The 22,098-nt window shown below is 52.9% G+C and overlaps 1 protein-coding gene across 1 annotated transcript; it reads right to left on the bottom strand.

Moving 5' to 3' along the window:
• Positions 1-1,990: 1,990 nt before the first annotated feature.
• Positions 1,991-21,766, bottom strand: ZNF839 (zinc finger protein 839; the record flags this gene model as incomplete). The annotated part of the gene is made up of 8 exons (XM_080707232.1): positions 1,991-2,802; positions 4,630-4,753; positions 4,852-4,938; positions 8,278-8,424; positions 8,942-9,034; positions 13,397-14,209; positions 21,234-21,314; positions 21,635-21,766. 8 exons carry the CDS (start codon positions 21,764-21,766, stop codon positions 1,991-1,993), a joined length of 2,289 nt encoding a protein of 762 aa, XP_080563358.1.
• Between the last annotated feature and the right edge of the window lie 332 nt (positions 21,767-22,098).

Genomic DNA, 22,098 nt, shown 5'->3' with positions numbered 1-22,098 from the left:
GGACAGGAGGATCGCACATGTTCGAAGCCAGCCTCAGCTACTTAGTGAGGCTCTCAGCAACTTAGACCCTGTTTCCAAATAAAATATTAAAAAAAAAAAGGGTCTGGGAGTATAGCCTGGAGGTAGAAAGCCTCTGGGTTCCACCCCCAGTATCACCAAAAAAAAAAAAAAAAATGGATATGCTGGTGCCTTCCAACCTGCGGCTCTCCTGTCTCAGCCTTCCAAATACTGGGATTATAGGCATGTGCCACCCCACCCAGAAAGAAGTGTGTTTTTTAAAAGCTAAAAAATGAGCCAAGCTGAGACCAGAAGATCTTGGTTCACAGACAGTCTCAGCTGCTTAGGCCCTCTATAACTTATGAGACCCTGTTTCAAAAAAAAGAATAAAAAATAGGGCAGGGGGTATAGCTCAGAGGTCGAATGCCCCTGGGTCCCATCCCCAGACCCGCAAAAAATAAAAAAATGAAAGCTAAAATATTACATTGCCACGTGTGGTGGCACACACTTATAATCCCAGCATTCGGGAGGCTGAGACAGGAGGATCGCTGTTTGACAACAGCCTCAGCTACTTAGTGAGGCTCTTTGCAACTCAATGAGACCCTGTTTCAAAATAAAGAATAATGCCGGGCGTGGTGGCGCACGCTTGTAATCCCTGGGCTTGGGAGGCGGAGACAGGAGGATCATGCAGGTTCAAAGCCAGCCGCACGCGCTGGCTAAGGAGACCCTGTTTCCAAATAAAAAAGTATAAAAAATAGGTCTGGGAGTGTAGCCCGGAGGTAGAAGGGCTTCCAGGAACCCCAGTACCACCAAAAAAAAAAAAAAAAACCAAGCTGGACATGGTGGCGCACGCTTGTAATCCCAGCACTGGGGAGGCTGAGACCCGAGGATCGCCATTCATGGACAGCCTCAGCTATTTAGTGAGGCCCTCTGCAACTGAGACCCGGTTTCAAAATAAAGAATAAAAATTAGGGCAGGGGTGTAGCTTGGAAGTCAAATGTCCCTAGTTCCATCCCCAAACCCGCAAAAAAAAAAAAAAAAAGAAAGAAAAAAGAAAAGGGACCCCAAGAAGCGGCTCTGCAAGTAGAGGTCCAGGACCAGGCGCCAGTGAGTCCCCGGCCTCCTTTTCTCACCCTCACTCAGCAAACAGAAACCCTCTCTCCTACCTCGCCACACAGTGCTGCCCAGAGGGACTTTTCTTTTCATTTTTTGCAATCCTTGGGATGGAACCCAGGAGCATTCTACCTCCAAGTTACACCCCCAGCCCTAATTTTTATTCTTTTTTTTTTTTTTTTTTTTTTTTTTGGTGGTACTGGGGTTCCTGGAAGCCCTTCTACCTCCGGGCTACACTCCCAGACCTGTTTTATATATATATTTTTTGAAACAGGGTCTCTTGCCGGGCGTGGTGGCGCACGCTTGTAATCCGCACGCTTGGGAGGCGGAGACAGGAGGATCGTGCAGGTTCGAAGCCAGCCGCGCTGGCGTAAGAGACCCTGTTTCAAAAATATAAAATAGGTCTGGGAGCGTAGCCCGGAGGAAGAAGGGCTTCCAGGAACCCCAGTACCACCAAAAAAAAAAAAAAAAAAGAAACAGGGTCTCTTACGCCAGTGTGGCTGGCTTTGAACCTGCGCGATCCTCCCGTCTCAGCCTCCCAAGTCCAGAGGGGCTTTCCTAATGACTCAGAAGCAGCTGTCAGTGTAGACCAAGCCTAGTGACAAGTGGCACAGCACAGGGAAGGGGCGCCACATGGGGATGAGGCAGCAGGACCGATACCCAGCAACAGTGGAGTGACCCCACCACAGCAGTCACCGAGCACTCTGAGACACCTAAGAGGGACCTGTACCAGGTGGCGATCTGCCAATACTGTGGTGAGATCCAGAGAAAAACACACAGGTTAGAGACATTATTCTTTTATAAATAAAAGGCTCATTTCTGATGTTAGAAAAATACAGTCTGAAACAGACTTCTCTTCTGTGGATCACGCTCCTGGCTGTCACTGAGAGGGCTCTGCCTCCAGGGTGAGCAGGCCCCCAGCATCCTGCAGAGCTCCTTCTGGTGGGGCGATCTGCAGGGCAGACCCCTCTGCGTGGGCCACTGCGACAGCATCCTCCTCCTGAGACACCATGGCACCTGGGTGGGACAAGATGAGCCCTTTGGACGTCTGAATAAAAATCGGTCCCTGAGACACCTCCGGGCACCCGCTGGCCATCTCAAGAGCCAGGGCTTCCTGCGTGGCAACCATGCTCTCCAGGTCTCTGTGGCCGCCGTGTGTCTCTACCGCACAAGGGAACTGGTTCGAGTCCCCGGCTTGGCTCCCCAGGCCCTCATCAGTCAGCAGGGCTCCCTCCGGGCCAGGCTGAGGTCCTGCGCTGGAGCCACAGTGCGCCAGTGGGAAGTCCGCTGGCAAAAACCTCTCCAGCGGAGAGGCTGCAGCCTGTGAAGGCCGGGCGTGGCGGGGGGCGGCCTGCTGGCCATTCACACCCAGGGCCCCTGCCTCGGCACGTCCACGCCTGCCGGCCAGCAGGAACTCCACTCTTCCATCCAAGGGCGTGGTGCTGCAGGGCCCTGGCCTCGGGCTGTCCCCGGAGTTGGCGTGTGTAAAGTGTTCCGGAGCCCTGTCTTCTGGGAGTGCTGCCACCTGGGCTGAGGACAGGCCCCTGGGCACCCCTGCCTGGGCATAAAGGGCGGGCCCACCGACATCCTGACACAGGGGAGCAGAGTCAGCAAAGGCCTGGGGCCGTCCCCGTGGGTCACTGTCCGCCTGTCCCGCCCTGTGGCTTCCTCCAGCGCAGGGAGGGGCAAGACCTACACAGGAGAAAAACGGGTGAGCACAGTGTGCCAGGCTGTCCATCTCTGTGCTCGCCTCCAGAGAGGTGTCCCGCGAGCTCACGAGCAAGAAAGCATGAAGACACAGCTCCGCCTGCTGCGCTGGCCTGGCGGCCAGCTCTTCCCACCTGCCCCTCTAGCCACTCACAAAGCCAGACATGCTCTTAGAAATGTGCACCAGGAAAGCCGGGCATGGTGGGCACGCTTGTGATCCCCGCACTCGGGAGATGGAGACAGGAGGATCGCGCAGGTTCGAAATCAGCTGTGCTGGCTTAAGAGACCCTGCTTCCAAATAAAAATATAAAAAATAGGTGCCTGGGAGTGTAGCCCGGAGGTAGAAGGGCTTCCAGGAACCCCAGTACCACCAAAATAAATACATAATAATATGGGGAGGCAGGCGTAGTGGCGCACACTTGTCATCCCAGCATTCGGGAGGCTGAGACAGGAGGGTCGTGGTTCGCAGACAGTCTCAGCTGCTTAGTGAGGCCCTCGGCAACTCAGTGAGACCCTGTTTCAAAATAAAGAATAAAAACTAGGGCTGGGGGGTAGCTCGGAGGTAGAGTGCCCCTGGGCTCCATCTCCAGACCCGCACGGGGGTGGGGGGTGGGGATGTAGCTCAAAGTCTGGAGAAGCTGCCGAGGAAGCGCAATGAGCGAGCACATTCCAGACTGGTAGCAGAGCGTCATGGTTTCTGCTGAACAAATCTGCCTTCCCCTGCAGCAGAACTAAGTATCAAATTCAAAAGGGAGACCCAAGACCAGGCAAGGACCAGGTGGCCCTGATATGACTACAGAGGCATACAGATAACGTCAGTACACCGTATTGTTCCGAGGATCTAGAGAGGACTGGGTTATACCCTGAAGGAAAGCAAACTATGTCTGGGGCAGGGCGGGATTGAAGCTGGGGTCTTCTATCTCTGAGCTACACTCCCAGTTCTTTTGATTTTTTTGTTTTGAAACAGTGTTTAGCTGAGTCCCACTAAGTTGCCCGGTTGGCCTCCAGCCTGCAGTCCTCCTGCCTTAGCCTCCAAAGTCCTGAGATGGTAAACGTGCCGCCATGCCAGCGCGTCTTGTTTTCAAGTGTCAAGTCTCAGCTTCAGGTGGAGCGAGGTCTCTGTAAAAGTCGCGTCCTAAGTGCGCGTGTCCTTGGTGCAGTGCTCTGCTTGACCTTGGGAGGCGGCAGGAAGGGCCTCAGGAGCAGAGAGGGACTGCTGACCACAAGCCCAGTGTGCCCCACTTGCCGCATCTCAACTCCAACGGCACCTTGCCATCAACATAACGCAACTCATCGTCCCTGAGAGCCCCCAAAAGGAAAAACCAGGGGCCCTGTGCTGCAGGCTAGCTCAGCGGCTAGAGAGGGTGCCTCCCCGGGGGTGAGGTGCGCACATCTGTAATCTAGTACTTGGGAGGCTGAGTCAGAAGGGCCACAGGTTTGAGGCCAGCCTCAGCAACTTAGGAGGGTGCCTCCCTCTGCCTTAGTAAGGCACGCCCCTCCCAAGGATGGCCACTCTCCCCCTCACCGTGGCCCCCGCACCCTCTCCAATGGTCTTCCTTCTAACCCTGATCTGACTTGGAATCTTTTCCAGCCTCCACCTGCCATGATACTGGGGACCTGGGCTGCAACCCACTCGCCACCTCCAGGCACTCTTCACTTTAACAGAGCTCTAGGAACCCCAGGTCTGGGATGCACGGGCGTGGGTGTGGAATGGGGCCTGGGGACTGGGGTAAACCCGGGGCCCAGAAGTTGGCTCTTAAGTCAGGCCACAGCCTGGCAGGGGCCCGCCCGCAGAACCCCAGCGCGCTTTACCCTCGCTGGCAGGTGCCTCGGCTCCGGCTCTGCTGCCGCTGCGGGCAGCAAGGGGCTCGGCGGCGGTGGTGCTCGGCGCTTCTCCTCGGAGTCTTTTCACCCCAGTCAATCCCTGCTCCGCATCCTGCAACAGAGAAAGCAGGCTGAGGCTCACCCTCCTGCGGAGGGGCCCTGTGAACAGGTGCACTGCTGGCCAGACGGCCGCCTCGCCCCCCTGCCCACCTCTGCGTGCGGGCGCTTGGGTGGAATGCGGTCTGGGCACATCTCTCTCTTCCTCAGGAATTCCGTGATCCCTAAAGATTCAGCGACCTGAAGAGAAAGGGGCCTGGGAATGAGCTGCACGCAACAGACACGAGTCCGCAGAACAGGCGGCCCCACGCCCATCGGAGGCGTTCCGCAGGGAGGGCCGCTGGAAAAGGCGGCTGCGGGCATCCCGGCTAGCGCGTCCATCAGCGCGTTGAAAAAGTGAACTTGAAAGCCGGGCGTGGAGGCACACGCTTGTAGTCCCAGAATTTCAGTGGCACACTACTTAGTGAGACCCTGATTCAAATCGAAGAATAAAAAATAGGGCTGCGGGTGTGGCTTGGAGGTGGAATGCCCCTGGGTTCCAGCCCCAGACCCGCAAAAAAAAAAAAAAAAGAAAAAGATAACATAAATAAACAAACAAAATAAAAAGTAAGCTGGACCAACAGGGAATGTAATTCCATACCTGGGAAGCCGAGGGTCGCAGGTTTGAAGCCAACCTCAGCAATTTAGTGAGGGAGTTAGGAGTTAGGAACTCAGCAAGACCAAGTTTCCAAAAAAAAAAAACGGCTGAGGATGCAGCCCAGAGGTGGAAGGTCCCAGAGTGCAAACACCAGTAACACGCACACACGCACACGCACACGCACACGCACAGCTGGGCATGGTGGCACACATCTATAATCCCAGGACTTGGCTGGGTCAGTGAGACCCGCAGCCAGCCCCAGCAGCTCAGAGAAACCCTGTGCAATCTAGCGAGACCCTGTTTCAAAACAAAATACAGCTGAGGGTAGAGCTCAGAGGCAGAACGGCCTGGGTCCAATCCCCAGCGCGGAAGCGAGCGCGCACGCATGCACACCCACTAGGGGAAATGGAAATGGAGACAGAGGGCTGGGGTCAGCCCGGCCAAGTCTGCAGCGTCCCGCTACGAACGGTCGCACCGCCATTGCTCCAAAGAGGCCAGGGCACACTCGTGTGTGTGTGTGTGTGTGTGTGTTAATGGGGACTGAACCCAAGTGCACTCTACCTCTGAGCTACACCCAGCCCCATTATTTAGTGTGTGTGTGTGTGTGTGTGTGTGTGTGTGTGTGTGTGTCTGTACGTGTGGTCCTGGGGATGGAACCCAGAGGCTTTCTACGTCTGGGCTACACTCCCAGACCTGTTTTATATTTTATTTGGAAACAAGGTCTCACTAAGTTGCTGAGGGCCTAAGTAGCTAACGCTAGCTTTGAACCTATGTGATCCTCCTGTCTTAGCCTCCCAAGTACTGGAATTACAAGTGTGAGCCACCACGCCCGGCTATTTATTCATTTGTTTATTATTTTATTTTATTTTGTTGTATCAGGGATGAAACCCATGGGCATTCTATCTCTGAGCTACATGCCCAGCCGTATTTTATTATATATATATATTTTTTTTCTTTTCTTTTGTGGTACTGGGGGTGGAACCCAGGGGTTTTTCTACCTCTGGCCTCCCAGACCTATTTCATATTTTATTTGGAAACAGTGTCTAAGTTGCTGAGGGCCTCAAACCTGTGCGATATCCTGTCTCAACCTCCCAACCACTGGGATTACAAGCGTGCATCACCACGCCCGGCTATTTTTTATATTTTGAAACAGGGCCTCGCTAAGTTACTGAGCTGGCTGCGAACCTGATATCCTCCTGTCTCAGCCTCCCCAGTGCTGGAGTTACAAGTGTGAGCCAGCACACCTGGCTCAGGACACACTCTGAACTGCTACAGAAGACAGATTCCAACAGGTGTACCAGGGTTGTGCTCAGGATAGGTGTGGCCAGGTGAGGTGCCAGAACCCAGCCCCAACTCCATGTCTGGGCAAAGCACAGGGGGACGAGACCTCTGGTGCATGCTGCTTCTGGAACAAGGCTTTACCTAAAACATCAGCTCTGGCCGGGCGTGGTGGGCACGCTTGTAATCCCCACGCTTGGGAGGCAGAGACAGGAGGATCACGCAGATTTGAAGCCAGCCGTGCGCGCTGGCTTAGGAGGTCCTGTTTCCAAATAAAAATGTAAAAATGGGTCTAAGAGTGTAGCCCGAAGGTAGAAGGGCTTCCAGGAACCCCAGTACCACCAAAAATAATAATAATAATAAAAAAATTAAAACATCAGCTCTGACTTATTTCTAGTAAAAACGATCTAGCTGAAGACATTTTTTTTTCAATACTGGGGATGGAACCCAAGGACATTCTACCTCTGAGGTATACCCCTAGCCCTATTTTTTAGTCTTTATTTTTTTTTTTTGAAGGGGAGTAAAAGGTTTATTGGAAGCAGCAGGGAATAAGGAAGATGGCTGAACACCCCAAAGGGGCTGTCGGGTCTCTGATGTCCAGCCACTGCCTTCAGGACATTACTTGGGAGTAGCCCAAGCCGAATGCCTTCAATTACAGGCGGCTTTCTTCCAGAGTCCACGCGATCTGCCAGAAAGGAATAGGGAAAGTGGCAGAACACCACTCGGGCTGTCGGGTCTCTGATGTCCAGTAGCTGCCTTTAAGTCACTACCTGAGTGTCGCCCGAGCCAAGTGCCCTCAGTTGCAAACTACTTTCTCCCAGAGTCCACGCGATCTGCCAGAAAAGAGGTGCAGGTCACCCCTAGAGGCCCTGGTCGGCCTTGATGTCTAGCAGAGGCCTTCAGGACACTCCCCAAGAGTAGCCTGAGCCACGTGCCCTCAGTTGCACTCTGCCTTCTCTTAGGGCTAACACGACCTGCGAGAGAGAGAACAGCTCCCCAAAAGGGGAGGGGGTCCCGAGAGGGAAAAACCCCTTAGTCTTCATTTTGAAACAGGGTCTGACTGAGTTGTGAAGGGCCTAAGTAGCTGAGGATGTCCGCAAACCCCAATCCACCTGTCTCAGTTTCCCAAATGCTGGAATTACAAGTGTGCACCACCATGCCCAGCTACCCAACCCTTTTTTTTTTTTTTTTGCTGTACTGCTCATGGAACCCAGGGGCATTCCACCTCTGAGCTACACCCCCAGCCCTATTTTTTATTCTTTATTTTGAAACAGAGTCTCACTGAGTTGCAGCAGGCCTCACTAACTAGAAGCTGAGGCTGTCCTCAAACCGCGATCCTCCTGTCTCAACCTCCCAAATGCTGGAATTAAAAGCGGAAGCCACCACACCCAGCTCCCCCCAGCCCTTTTTGTGTGTGTGTGTGTGTGTGTGGTACTGGGGATGGACCCCAGGGACATTCTACCTCTGAGCTACACTCCCAGGCCTATTTTTTTTTTTATTCTTTATTTTGAAATAGGGTCTCACTGAGTTGCAGCGGGCCTCACTAAGTAGCTAAGGCTGTCCACGAACCGAGATCCTCCTGTCAGTCTCCCACACGCTGATAAGCTATGTGGCTTCGTGAGTGACTCCAGAGCGGAGCCCTCCGTGCCATGTGAGACTGTTACCTGAGTATTGGTGACTTCCAGGGGCTCCTGAGAATGTGGGCCAGAGCTGAGGTAATCTTGGCACATTTTCTTGACCATCTTGTGCAACTCTTCAAATTCCTTATAAACAGCTGGGAAGAAAGGCTTTGCTAGGTAACCTTTCTCGACCTTCACGGAGATAAAGATGACACAAAGACCCTCAGCGGGAGGCGATGATGTGGGAAACACATAAGGAGAGAGGGAGGGCCCAGGTCCTCAGCCCCTGCAGGGCTGAGGCAACCTTTCCTCTTTCCGTGTTGAGGCCCTACTGTGTGCCCCGCTCAGCGTGGCCCAGGAAGGAGCACCCGGAAGACAAACCACCCTTGGGGTGCCAGCCACAGAGCTCCGTGGGGCGGGAGGGAGTGCGAAGGGGCCGCAGACCCCGAGCACGGGTTGCAGGCCAGGCTTCCTGAACCGTGCAGAGCCCGGGGGAGGGCGCCAGGCAGGGTGGGGACCCGGTGGGCCAGGCCAGCACAGCTGTCCCTACACACAAAGTCAGAACGGTCGAGGGAGTGGCCAGTGGCCTTCCCCAGACACCCAGGCAGGCAGGCAGAGGCCGGTGCTGGCCAGGCCCGCCTAAAACACGCGGGAAGGACGCCTGTCAACATCACGTCACATCTGCCATCTACACGTTACGAAAACTTACCTTCATCAGAAGAAATTCATACACCGTCACCACCTGCGCCAGCTGGGGCAGCGCCAGCTCCACCAGGTCCTCTGGGCCACACTGCTGCAGGGACTGCCAAAGAAAGCGCCCACCATCTTTAGAGCCTGTGAGAATCTCCCAAGAGCTAACAACTGTGCAACTCGCCATGAAACAGAAAGTTCTCAAAGGACTCAGCAACTCCAAGCAGGCTGCTTTACTAAGCGCCTCACTGGTCTGCCCGTTAAGGAAGCACTGTGGTCAACCCTGGGCTCACAGGGACTGGGGCCCGGCCCCAGGCCTGGGTGAATGTGTGTGTCCTGCAGGCCCGGGCTGTGAGGGAGCCAGCGCTGCACTCAGATGAAGTGCTGCCTGATACCAAAGCCCAACACCAAAGCCCAACTGTGGCTTTTTCTTTGCTTCTGGGGATGGGACCCAGGGCATTCGACTTCTGAGCTGTACCCCCCAGCTCTTTTTATTTTCTGTTTTGGAACAAAGTCTCACTAGGCTGCTGAGACTTGCTACATTGCTGGGGCTGGCTTCAAAACTGTCATCCTCCTGTCTCAGCCTCCCAAGAACCAGAACTACAGAACTGAGCCATCATGCCCTGCCTTGTTTTTTAGTTCGAAACAAGGTCTTGTTCTTGCTGAGGCTGTCCTCCCAAGCACTGGGATTTCGGGCCTGCACCACCTCACCAGGCCAACAGCAACAAACCCTGTGAGTCAGGGAGTTGTGCCTGGGAGCCGCACAGCGCTGCAGCGCCCGGCAGAGAGGTCTGAAAGGCAGCCCAGCTAGGCTGGGAGGGCCGAGCGCCGGACTTCCTCCCAAAGCTGGCATATGCAGAGGTTGTAGGCAGGTCCCTAGACGACCCAGGTGACAAGAGGGGTGAGGGTAGGAGGGGCAGGGCGGCCACAGTTGTGGGCTAAGTGACCACAGGAAGGGGGGAGGGAGGGGCAAAGGAGAAAGAGCCATGACAGGCTTGGGCCTCCAGCCTGGGCTCCACTCCACAGGCAAGGCCTCAGAGCGGTCTGGAGAGGAAGCACCAGTACAAGGCGTGTGGGGAGGGGGGTCTGGGAAGCCAGCAAGGTGAGAGCTCACCTGGGGAAGTGCTCAGTGAGGGGAAACCCATGAGTCTGAGGACAGGAAGACCAGCGAGGTTCCCGCCAGACACAGCCGTGACTGGCTTAGGAAGACAGACTAATGAGGAGCTGCAAGGCCTGGAGGCCACAGTCCTCCCCAGAGCAGCAGAGAGAAGACCTCTTCATCACAGAAAAAACTGTTTACCCAGAACTTTCTAAAGCCCTTACACGGCCGGGCGTGGCAGCGCACGCTTGTAATCCCCGCACTTGAGAGGCTAAGTCAGGAGGATCACAGAGGTTCGAAGCCAGCCTCAGCTACTCAGTGAGGCTCTCAGCAACCTAGTGAGACCCTGTTTCCAAATAAAGTATAAAATAGGTCTGGGAGTGTAGCCCAGAGGGTAGAAAAGCCCCTGGGTTTCATTCTCAGTGCCACAAAAGAGAGAAAGAGAGAGAGAGAGAGAGAGAGAGAGAGAGAGAGAGAGAGAGAGAGATATCAAGCCAGGCGTGATGGCACACAAATTTGTAATCCCAGTACTCAAGAGGCTGAGATAGGAGAATCACAGGTTCGCAGTCAGCCTCAGCTACTGAGTGAGGCTCTCAGCAACTTAGTGAGACCCTGTTTCCAAGTAAAATATAAAATAGGTCTGGGAGTGTAGCCCGGAGGTAGAAAATCCTCTGGATTCCACCCCCAGTACCACCAAAAAAAAAATTTTTTTTAAATTAAAAATGGAGCCGGATGTGGTGGCGCACGCTTGTAATTCCGGCTCTTGGGAGGCAGAGACAAGAGGATCGCGCAGGTTTGAAGCCAGCCGCGCTGGCTTAAGAGACCCTGTTTCCAAATACAAAAAATATAAAAAATAAGCCTGGGAGTGTAGCCTGGAGATAGAAGGGTTTCCAGGAGCCCCAGTACCACCAAAAATAAATAAATAAGAAAAATAAAGAATAAAAAAAAGCCCTTACACAAAAATGACCAGCTGGTTTTCTTTTTTCTTAGTGGTACTTGGGATTGCACCCAAGGGCATTCTACCTCTGAGTTACATCCCCACATCCCCATCCCTATTTTACTTTTTATTTTGAAACAGTGCCTACATTGTGGAGTGCCCCGCTGTTTCAGAGGCTGGCAGTAAACCTGCGATCCTCCTGTCTCAGCCTCCCAAGTTCTGGAACTATAAAAGAGCACCACCGCCCAAGCCCAGATGCCGTTCAACTCCTCAGGAAGTACAAGAAGAAGGAACAGAGGCTGTCACCTTGCCGTGACCTGGTCTAAACGCTGGAGAATTTCATGTTCAACGCTGGGTTCACTGAAAGTTTTGCCATCTGATTGGCAGGTTAAACACCAAGCAGTGGCTGTGTCTATCTTGGGTACTCTGTCCTCTCCACACCGAAAACTGGGCCTGATATGTGATGGAAATCAAATAAATGTATAAATCACTGTCAACTTCTGGGGAAATCCTCATCTAAGAGAGTAAAAAATGGGCCAGGCCTGGTGACACATACCTGTAATCCCAGTATTTGGGAGGCTGAGACAGGAGGATTGCAGTTTGAGGCCAGCCTCAGCAACTTAAGGGTAACTTCCACAACTTAGTGAGATCTTGTTTCAAAATAACAAATAAAAAGGACTGGCAGTGTAGTTCCAAGGTAGAACACCTGGGTTCAAACCCCAGTTCCACACAAGAAGAAGATGGAAGAGTGCCTTACCTCCTTGAGGAGGGCTCTGCTCCCGACAGCCCCAGCAGGGTGTCCGTGCAGCGGGGCCGCCCTGCTGCTCTGTGGGATGGCTGCGCTGCGCACTGCTGGGGCCTCCGGGAAACCACGTCTGGTAGGTGCGAGTTGACTCTCTGAGTCCAGAGGAGCTGAGTGATTTCCATTTTCTGGTCCAGGTGCCAAGGCCTTTTCAACTTCTACAGGCTCACCATTCTAGACAAGGTTGCACACCCAAAGTAAAACAGTCAATTAACTGTGCTTTTTCTTTCCTTTTTTTTTTTGATGGTAGTGGGGATGGAACCCTTCTACCTCCGGGCTACGCTCCCAGACCTATTTTATATTCTTTATTTGGAAACAGGGTCTCTTAAGCCAGCGAGACTGGCTTCAAATCTGCGCGATCCTCCTGTTTCTGCCTCCCAAGCGCGGGGATTACAAGCGTGCGCCACCACGCCCGGCTTTTTCCTTCTTTCAACCAGGGCTTTGCTCATTCCATTCTAGGCAGATGCTAGGCCACTGAGCTGCACCCCCTGCCCAATTATTTCTTCTGTAATCAAGTCTTTAAACATAATCAGTGCAGAGCCAGGCGTGACGGCGCACACTTGTCATCCCAGCATTCGGGAGGCTGAGACAGGAGGATCGCGGTTCACTGACAGCCTTGGCTACTTAGTGAGGCTCTATGGAACTCAGTGAGACCTTGTTTCAAAATAAAGAATAAAAAGCCGGGCGTGGTGGCACACACTTATAATCCCAGCGCTTGGGAGGCTGAGACAGGAGGATCGCACAGGTTGGAAGCCAGCCTCAGCTACTGAGTGAGGCTCTCAGCAACTTAGTGAGACCCTGTTTCCAAATAAAGTATAAAATAGGTCTGGGAGTGTAGCCCAGAGGTAGAAAGCCTCTGGGTTCCATCTCCAGTACCACAGGAAGGAAGGAGGGAGGGAGGGAGGGAGGGAGGGAAGGAAGGGGAAAAATTAGGGCTGGGTGTAGCTTGGAGGTAGAATGCTCCTGGGTCCCATCCCCAGTACCGCAAAAAACAAAAAATTTATAATCAGTGCAGCTGGGCATGGTGGTCCATGCTTATAACCCCAGTACTTGGGAGGCTGAGACAGGAGGATCACAAGTTCACTGCCAGCCTCAGCTACTTAGTGAGGCATCTGTAACTTAGACTCTGTTTCAGAGTAAAGAATAAAAAATAGGGCTGGGGGTGTAGTTTGAAGGTAGAATGCCCCTCAATTCAATCCCCAGTACCATAAAAAAAAAAAGAAAGAAAGAAAAGAAAAAAGAAAAAAGAAAGGAACAGGGTCTCTCTAGGTTGATGAGAGTCGCTATTTGCTGAGGCTGTCCTCGGTCCTCGGTCCTCGATCCTCCTGGCTCAGCCTCTCAAGTCCTGGGATCACGGTGTGCACCAACATGCCCTCCTTCCAACTCTGATCCTGACCATGCTCCGTGCCCTCTAATGAGCACCACAGTTCACCGTGCGACCACATGTGCTGCGGCCCCACGGAGGGTTCTCACGGCGAGGCTGACGGTGGAAGGTTGACATCCCCCAGTCCGCCTGGCAGCAGTGCAGACCCTCGCCGGGAAGACGGGGACCCCCATCAAACACCACAGAGAGTAACTTAAGGGCGGTGGGCAGCAGGGGGCAGGGATAAAGACACCGTCACCACATAGATGTTACCTGCGGGGCTCCCAGGGCCGGCTCTGGCCCTTTCTCGAATGGAACAGCTGGTGTGGACAGCTCTTGGGAGGCCGGGCCCCCGGTCCTGGCCTCCGTGCACCCCGGGCTCAGGCTCCCATGGACCTTCTGGGACAGGGACACCTCGAGCTCCAGCTGGCCGTGGCCTGGGTGGAGCCTAAGATGCCGGGCCAGTCCTCCCTTTCCTATGTAGGACTTCTCACAGGTGGGGCACAGGAAGGTCTTGGGCCTCAGGGCGCAGCTGGCCGAGTCAAAGAGCGCGCGCGCCCCCTGCTCCTCCTCTTCCTCCACGCTCAGCTCTGAGTAGTCGTCCGAGTCCGACGGGTGCCCGTCCGCCAAGTCCTCCGTCTTGATGAACTTGTAGTCTCTGGCTTTGTGCTTGGGAGGCCGAGAGATCCGTCCAGAACGGGTTTTCACTTTTAAAGACTTTTTTAGCTTCTCAGGATGTTTCGTGTGCACACTGGAAATAAATACACATGCCAGGCCAGAGGAGGTGGGCACCACGGGGGGCGGGCCCGAGGCAGCCAAGGGGGCCAGCGTGGCGCCCTGTCCACGTGGGGCCGGGCCGCTCCTGGCAGGGACCGGCTGCAGGGCGGGCAGTGACCTCTGCACAAACACCTGAGGCACAGGAGCCTGAGCTGAGCCCCCGAGCAGGCAGAGCGGCGGCCCAGGCCTCCCAAGCGGCTGTGGGCCCTGTCTCACTGTCTTGGGCTGGATGGCGGCCAGTGGCGGCATCGGCCTTTCCTGACCTGTCGTGACTCCAGATGTCACCTTGACACAGATGGCTTCTAGTTGCTAAGCACAAAAGAGGCCAGGAAAGAGAAAGGAATCATGAGGCTTATCAGCACCTCCTAACAGCAGAGCCACCACCACACGAGCCGGCACAACACCTGTGCCGCCTTCTGCCTTACTGGGGGGGACCCAGGGCACTCGACCCTGGCTACACCCAGCCCTGTTTTTATACTCGGGCCCAGGGGCATTTGCCCTCCAAGCTACCTCCCCAGCCCTATTTTATTTTTTGTGGATGGAACCCAGGGGCCTTCTACCTTTGAGGTACACCCCCAGCCCTATTTTTATTCTTAATTTTGAAACAGGGTCTCACTGAGTTGCAAAGGGCCTAAGTAGCTGAGGCTGGCCGTGAACCACAATCCTCCTTTCTCAGCCTCCCAAAAGCTGGAATTACAAGCATGCACCACCACGTCGGGCTCTTATTTTATTTTTATTTTGAAATAGAGTCTCACTAGGTTGATAAGACTCTCACTGGTTGGTGAGGCTGTCCTAGAACCTACAATCCTTCATCTTACTTGCCCAATATTGGGATTATAGGTGTGTGCCACCACACCCGGCTCCCAGAACTTTTTATTTCTTTTGAAACAGAGCCTCAAAGAGTTGTCAAGGCTAGCCTCGACCTTGAGCTGGTCCTGCCTTAGCTCCCAAGTACAGTTTATAGTGATGTTTTCCAAACCTTTCTGTCCACAGAGCACAGGGATACACGTTACATCACAACCAAATGCACATGTGCTCAAACATTTGTAGACAGAAATAAAATGAAAAGTTCATAAAACTACTAACCATTCCTACTCAAATGCTCTCTCATAGTATTTAGCCCACATCATTAAGGAAAAAGTCATAGCTGGGTGTGGTAGCACACACCGATTTTCTCAGTACTTGGGAGGCTGAGATAGGAGGATCACAGGTTCAAGTACGGCCTGAGCAAGCAGTGAGAACTCTCATCAACAGGGTCCTAGTGAGACCCTGTTTCAAAATACAAAGAAAACAGGGATGTGGAGTAGCTTGGAGGTAGAATGCCCCTGGGTTCAATTTCCAGTGCAACACACACACAAAAAGTCATAATCTATTAATTTCATGACTCATTAAGAAATAGCATTCTACTTTAACTTTACCCATGTGTTTTTACTTAGAGTTCTTAGTACTGTGTTCTAAATTAGACTCGATTCAATATGTGAATTATAGGTGTGGGGTTTTTTGCGGGTCTGAGGATGGAACCCAGGGGCATTCAACCTCCGAGTTACAACCCCTGCCTTATTCTTTCTTTAATTTGAAACAGGGTTTCACTAAGTTGCTCACTGAGTTGCGGAGGGCCTCACTAAGTAGCTGAGGCTGTCTGCAAACCAATCCTCCAGTCTCAGCCTCCCGAATGCTGGGATTACAAGCATGCCGGTTGAAACTGTGATTCAAACACCCAGTTGAATCATAGTCTTAAAATTTTTTTTTCAGGCTGGGGGTGGTGGCGCACACTTATAATCCCTGCACTTGTTGAGGTTGAGACAGGAGAATCGCACAGGGTCGAAGCCAGCCTCAGCTGGCTTAAGAGACCCTGTTTCCAAATAAAATATAAAATAGGTCTGGAAGTGTAGCCTGGGGGTAGAAGACCCCTGGGTTCCATTCCCAGTACCACCAAAAAAAAAAAAAAAAAAATTCTTTTCAGCTCAGTGGAGTGGCACAGACCTGCAATCCCAATACTGGGGAGGCGGAGACAGGAGGATCACAACCACAAGGCCAGTCTCAGCAACTCAGCAAGGCCTCAGTAACTCGGTGAGACCCAGTTTCAAAATAAAACATAGGGTTGGGCTGTACCTCAGAGGTAGAACACTCCTGGGTGGGTTCAATCTCTAGCACCACACACAAAAAAGTTTAAACTGGGCATGCTGGCTCATTCTTTTTTTTTTTTTTTTTTTTTTTGGGGGGGGGTCTGGGGATGGAACCCAGAGGCATTTGGCCTCCAAGCTACACCCCCTACCCAATTTTTTTTTTATTCTTTATTTTGAAACAGGGTCTCACTGAGTTTTGAAGGGCCTCACTAAGTATCTGAGGCTCAGCCTCCCAAATGCTGGGATTCCAAGTGTGCGCCACCACGCCCAGCCTTTTTATTTTAAAAGGTCTCACTGCGCCTGTGCACTGGCCTCCAACCTGTGACCCTCTTGTCTCAACACCCCAAGTACTGGGATTACACGCACGCCTGAATGTGCCTGGCTTCTATGTGTTTTTAAGACTTACACCACACATGTGGATATTCTCAAAAACATGGTTCTGCTTTGACATGTTTTAAAGCTTTACATAAAGCCAGGCATGATGGAGCATGCTTATGATCCCAGTACTTGGGAGTCTGAAACAGGAAGATTGCAGGTTCATGGCCAGCCTCGGCGATTTAGGCTCAATAGAGCAGTTTAGTAAATCCCTATTTCAAATTAAAAAATAAAATAGGACTCAGAGGTAAAATGCCTATGGGTTCCATCCCTAGTAAAACACAGACATGCATGTACACACACACATACACAAACACACACACCCAACCTTATACAAGCCCAGTGTGGTAGTGCACACCTGTAATCCCAGTCTCAGCAATTTAGCAAGACTCTCAGTTATCTAGAGACTGTTTCAAAACAAACCAAAAAAAGGGCTGGGGTTGTAGCCTGGAGGCTGAACGTCCTGTGTCCACTCTCCAGGGCCGAGACAACTTCTTATGAGTGGCAGGCCTGAACAGCTACGCGCTGCCGTTTTTCAGCCCCACTGTGCTTGGGCGGTTCAGCCACGCTGACAGGTGCGGCTCTAGGCGGTTCATCTTCTGTGCGCAGGAACACACCACCCTCCTGTGGATGGACAGGTGTTCTCTAACCCTCCGCCTCCTGTCTACTCTGAACCTTCATGGTATATGTCTATGTGGACCTTTCCCCAAGGGCAGGTCCAAGAGTGGGGCTCCATACCTTCAACAAGTTGTTCTTTTTAAAAAAAATACCCAACGACATTCAGGAGGCTGAGACCAGAGGATCGCGGTTCGTGGACGGCCTCAGCTACTTAGTGAGGCCCTCTGCAACTCAGTGAGACCTGGTTTCAAAATAAAGAATAAAAATAGGACAGGGGGTGTAGCTCAGAGGTTGAATGTCCCTAGGTTCAGAACTGGGGAAAAAAAAAAAAAAAAAAAAAAAACAAGAGCTGGGCGTGGTGGTGCACGCTTGTAATCCCAGCATTTGGGAGGCTGAGACAGGAGGACAGTGGTTCGCGGACAGCCTCAGCTACTTAGTGAGGCCCTTTGCAACTCAGTGAGACCCTGTTTTAAAATAAAAAAAAGAAAATATTGGGCAGGGGGTGTAGCTCGGAGGTCAAATGCCTCTGGGTTCCATCCCCAGACCCGCAAAAATAAATAAATAAACAAATAAATTAAAAAAAAATACCCAACGAGCCTGTTTGGTAGCATGTGCTGGTAATACCAGTAGTTGGGAGTCTGAGACAGGATTGCAGGTTTGCAGTCAGCCTCAGAAACTGACTGAGGACCTTATTCAAAATAAAAAACATAACAGGGCCAGGCGTGGTGGTGCACGCTTGTAATCCAAGCATTCGGGAGGCTGACACTGGAGGATCACGGTTCACGGACAGCCTCAGCTACTTAGTGAGGCCCTTTGCAATTCAGTGAGACCCGGTTTCAAAATAAAAAATTAAAAAAAAAAATGTAGGGCTGGGGGTATAGCTCGGAGGTAGAATGCACCTGGGTTTCATCCCCAGTACCGCAAAAAATTTAAAAAAATTAATAAAAATACTAAGGAAATAGGACTGGGGGTGTAGCTCAAAGGCAGAATGCCCCTGGGTTCTATCCCCAGTGCCACATAAATAAATAAACAAACAAACAAACAAACAAACATAACAGGGCAGAGGTAGAATGCTTCTGGGTTCAATCTCTAGTACCTACATAAATAAATACCTAAAAATTTTTTTAAATGTAGGTGCTTTTTTATCTATTTTTCTTCTTTCTTTCTTTCTTTCTTTCTTTCTTTCTTTCTTTCTTTCTGGTACTGGGGATTGAACCCAGGGGCACTCTACCTCCAAGCTACACCCCCAGTCCTATTTTCTTTGTGTGTGTGTGTGTGTGTGTGTGTGTGTGTGGTACTGGGGATGGAACTCAGGAGCATTTATATTTTATATTTTATTTGGAAACAGCGTCTAAGTAGCTGAGGCTGGCTTCGAACCTGTGCGATCCTCCTGTCTCAGCCTCCCAAGTACAAGGATTACAAGTGTGTGTCACCACGCCCGGCTTTCTTTCTGTCTGTCTTTCTTTCTTTATCTCCTCTCTCTCCCTCCTGCCCTCCCTCTCTCTCTTTCTTTTTTTTTTTTTTTGTGGTATTGGGGATGGAACCCAGGGTCTTTCTACCTCTGGGTTATACTCCCAGACCTATTTTATTTGGAAACAAGGTCTCTCACTACGTTGCTGAGAGCTTCACTGAGTAGCTGAAGCTGGCTTCGAAACTGTGCGATCCTCCTGTCTCAGCCTCCCAGGCGCGGGGATGACAAGCATGCGCCTCGTCAAACTTTTACTAAGTGCGAAAGATGAATCACAGTCTTACGCTTGAGATGATGGAGCTTTCCCTCCCGCCTCATCCCTGCAGACCTGCTCAACCAGATCTCCTGGGGTCTCCCTGGACCTGTCCTTTCAAAACCTCTGCTGGTGACCCTGAGGGCACACACGCCCGCCAGAGAGCAGACAGATGAGGCCGACAGGAGAGCTGGGACAGCAGGGACAACAGGTGCAAGAGGCAGGGGCAGCCGGGGTGGCAGGCCTCTCAGACAGGTGATCTCTGGACAACTCTTTCAGCGACTCCTCCCGTTAGAAGCTTTGCTGCCTTTCCCCATTCACCGTGCACTGTTGAATTGTGTTCTCAAAATGAAGAGGTCAGCGGGCGTGGTGGCGCACGCTTGTAATCCCCGCATTCTGGAGGCTGAGACCTGGAGGATCACGGTTCGCAGACAGCCTAAGCTACTTAGTGAGGCCCTATGCAACTCAGTGAGACCCGGTTTCAAAATAAAGAATAAAAAATAGGGCAGGGGGTGTAGGTCGGAGGTCAAATGCCCCTGGGTTCCATCCCCAGACCTGCAAAAAAAAAAAAAAAAAAAAAAAAAAAAAAATAGAAGGCTGAGACAGGAGGATCGCAGGTTCCCAGCCAGCCTCAGGTACTAAGTGAGGGCCTCTACAACTCAATGAGACTTTGTTTCAAAATAAAGAATAATAATAGTAATAATAGTAAAGGGCTGGGGATATAGCTCAGAGGTAGAATGACCCTGGGTTCTATCCCCAGTACCACACACACACACAAAAAAAAAAAATTAATGAAAAAAATAAAAGAGGTTGAGTTCTACAGGGTGACTTGAAGTCTACAAAATTTTGCCAAGTGAGAAGAGAAAAGGCATTCTCTTTCTTTCTCTCTCTCTCTCTCTCTCTCTCTCTCTCTCTCTTTTTTGGGGGGATCTAGGGATGGAACCCAGGGGCATTCGACCTCAGAGCTACACCCCCCTTCCCTGTTTTTTATTCTTTATTTTGAAACAGGGCTTCACTAAGTTGTGGAGAGCCTAAGTAGCTGAGGCCGTCCATAAATCACAATCCTCCAGTCTCGGCCTCCCAAATGCTGGGATTACCAGCGTGCGCCACCATGCCTGGCAGAAAGGGCATTCTAATTTGTAGAAAAACGTGAGCCTGTGTGTGGATGTGTAAAAAAAAGGGGCACAGGTGTGGAATAAAACTGGAAATGATTCTGTGGGTGAGAACGGAAAGACGGGACAGACAGGAACGCTGATCTGACCCAGGGGAGCGTATCTGCTCGGCTCCATTTCTGTTCCCTCCACCAGGAACCAGGAACCGTGGGCTCTTCGGCCCGGCGGCCTCAGCCCCACCCCCTGGCCTGCAGCACCACCTCTGCCCCAGTGTAGTGGACAAACCACCTCTCCAACAGTAGCTCTGGATCCTCAGCGGAGCTGATCTCCCCTCTCTAAATGTGTCCCTTCCTTCCTTCCTACTGGGGATGGAACTCGGGGGCTTTTTACCTCTGAGCTCTACCCCCTGCCCTATTTTTTATTCCTTATTTTGAACAGGGTCTCATGAGTTGCAGAGGGCCTCACTAAGTAGCTGAGGCTGTCCGCAAACCTGTACTGGGACTACAAACCCAGCTGTGCTTGTTCTTTATATCTGCACCTTATCGATCGGAAGTTATCTGGTCATACTTTATTTCCTGTTAGGTCAGACACTCCTTAGGGCAGGGTGCTGTCCATGTTGCCTTTGTGGCTCCCGGACACAGCTGAGGCTGGAAGATTACTAGTAGAATGGGACATAAAGGGGTATTATTTTGAGCACAGCTAGAAACTCAAATATACCATCCCCATTAGGTTAGCTACAGAATGCAACTCTTTTTTTTTTTTTCTTTTCTGCAGGTCTGGGGATGGAACCCAGGGGCATTTGACCTCCAAGCTACACCTCCTGCCCTATTTTTTATCCTTTATTTTGAAACAGGGTCTCACTAAGTTGTGGAGGGCCTAAGTCACTGAGGCTGTCTGCGAACCGCGAACCTCCAATCTCAGCCTCCCGAATGCGGGGATTACAAGTGTGCCACCACGCCTGGCTTATAGAATGCAATTCTATCAGGTTAAAAAATGTGTCGTTGTTGGACTCTTTCCAAAGAGCCATTTTCAGCAGGGTGTCAGAGTCCGGGCCCTGGAATGCAGTCACACTGTGGGCCTATGGGCAAAGACACCCAGTCTTCCTAAGCACGTGCCCCACCTGTCAAGTGCGGATAACAGTGCTCTGTGGCTGCTGAGCACTGGGTGGCTCAGCACAGTGCCTGCCTCGGACTTGGGGCTCTGCCCACAGCAGCAGCCACTAGACGTGCCAGGCAGTGTTCTGACAGTCCTGCTGTGCAGACTATCAGGAAAGCGCCGCACTCTTCGGCAGAGTACCAGCCCCAAAGCTCAGCCAATGAACCGTCCCTCTTGCACACAGAGAAACCAAAGCGCGAGGAAGGTGAGCCAGCCCAGGTCACACCTCCGGCCAGCGCTGCTGGGGGACGATGGCAGTCCTGCCCAGCGAGCCAGACGGTCTCCGGCCAGCGTGACATCTACGCAGCTACCAGAACAAGACGAAGACCGCCAATCCTATCTCTATGCTATCCTGGGGTGGAAGGACCTCCCTGTTTTTGGCGTCTTTAGGGTGCTGAGCATTTCGTCCTGCACGAGAGGACGCGCTCCGCTCGGGCGCACGGCGCCTCCCCGCCCGGGCGGCCGGCCCCAGGGTCGACTTCCAGCCGCCGGAGCTGCGTGGCGGGCCGGCTGGCCCTCGTCCCGCCGCCGGCGGCCCCACCACGCGGCGCCCTGGTCGGCGCCTCCCGGCCTCCAGCCGGCCGCGGGGCCTCGGCACGCCGAGCTCGCCGGGCCTGGCGCGCTCACCTGGGGCGCGGCGTCCCGCGGCACGGAGGGCGGCGGCGCCCGGGCCACCCGCTCCAGGACCCGCCGCAGCTGCTCGGGGCCCAGCGGGGACACGCGCGCCGCGCCCTCGCCCTCGGGCCCCGGCTGCGCCATGGCGGCCGAGCGCGGACTCGAACCCGGGTCGCGAGGCGACGGCGGCGCCCAGGTGCGTCACCGGGGACCCGCGGCTACGAGTGCCGGGCGCGCCGGGACGCCGCGGCGCCGGGCGGAAGGGGCGGGGCCTCGTGTGGCGGCGCCGGGCGGAAGGGGCGGGGCCTCGTGTGGCGGCGCCGGGCGGAAGGGGCGGGGCCTCGTGTGGCTCCGCCCCCGCCGCGGACGCCCCGCCCCCGGCCGAATCCGCTGAGCGCCTTTTACTTTTGTTTTTAGTACTGGGGATTGAAGCCAGGGCCATTGTACTTCCAAGCTACGCCCCGGGCCCTATTTAT

This window comes from Muscardinus avellanarius (assembly GCF_963383645.1).
Source record: "Muscardinus avellanarius genome assembly, chromosome: 12".
Classification (NCBI taxonomy): domain Eukaryota; kingdom Metazoa; phylum Chordata; class Mammalia; order Rodentia; family Gliridae; genus Muscardinus; species Muscardinus avellanarius.
The sequence above is the reverse complement of the archived record's forward strand: the minus strand, read 5'-3'. Positions and strand labels throughout refer to the sequence as shown.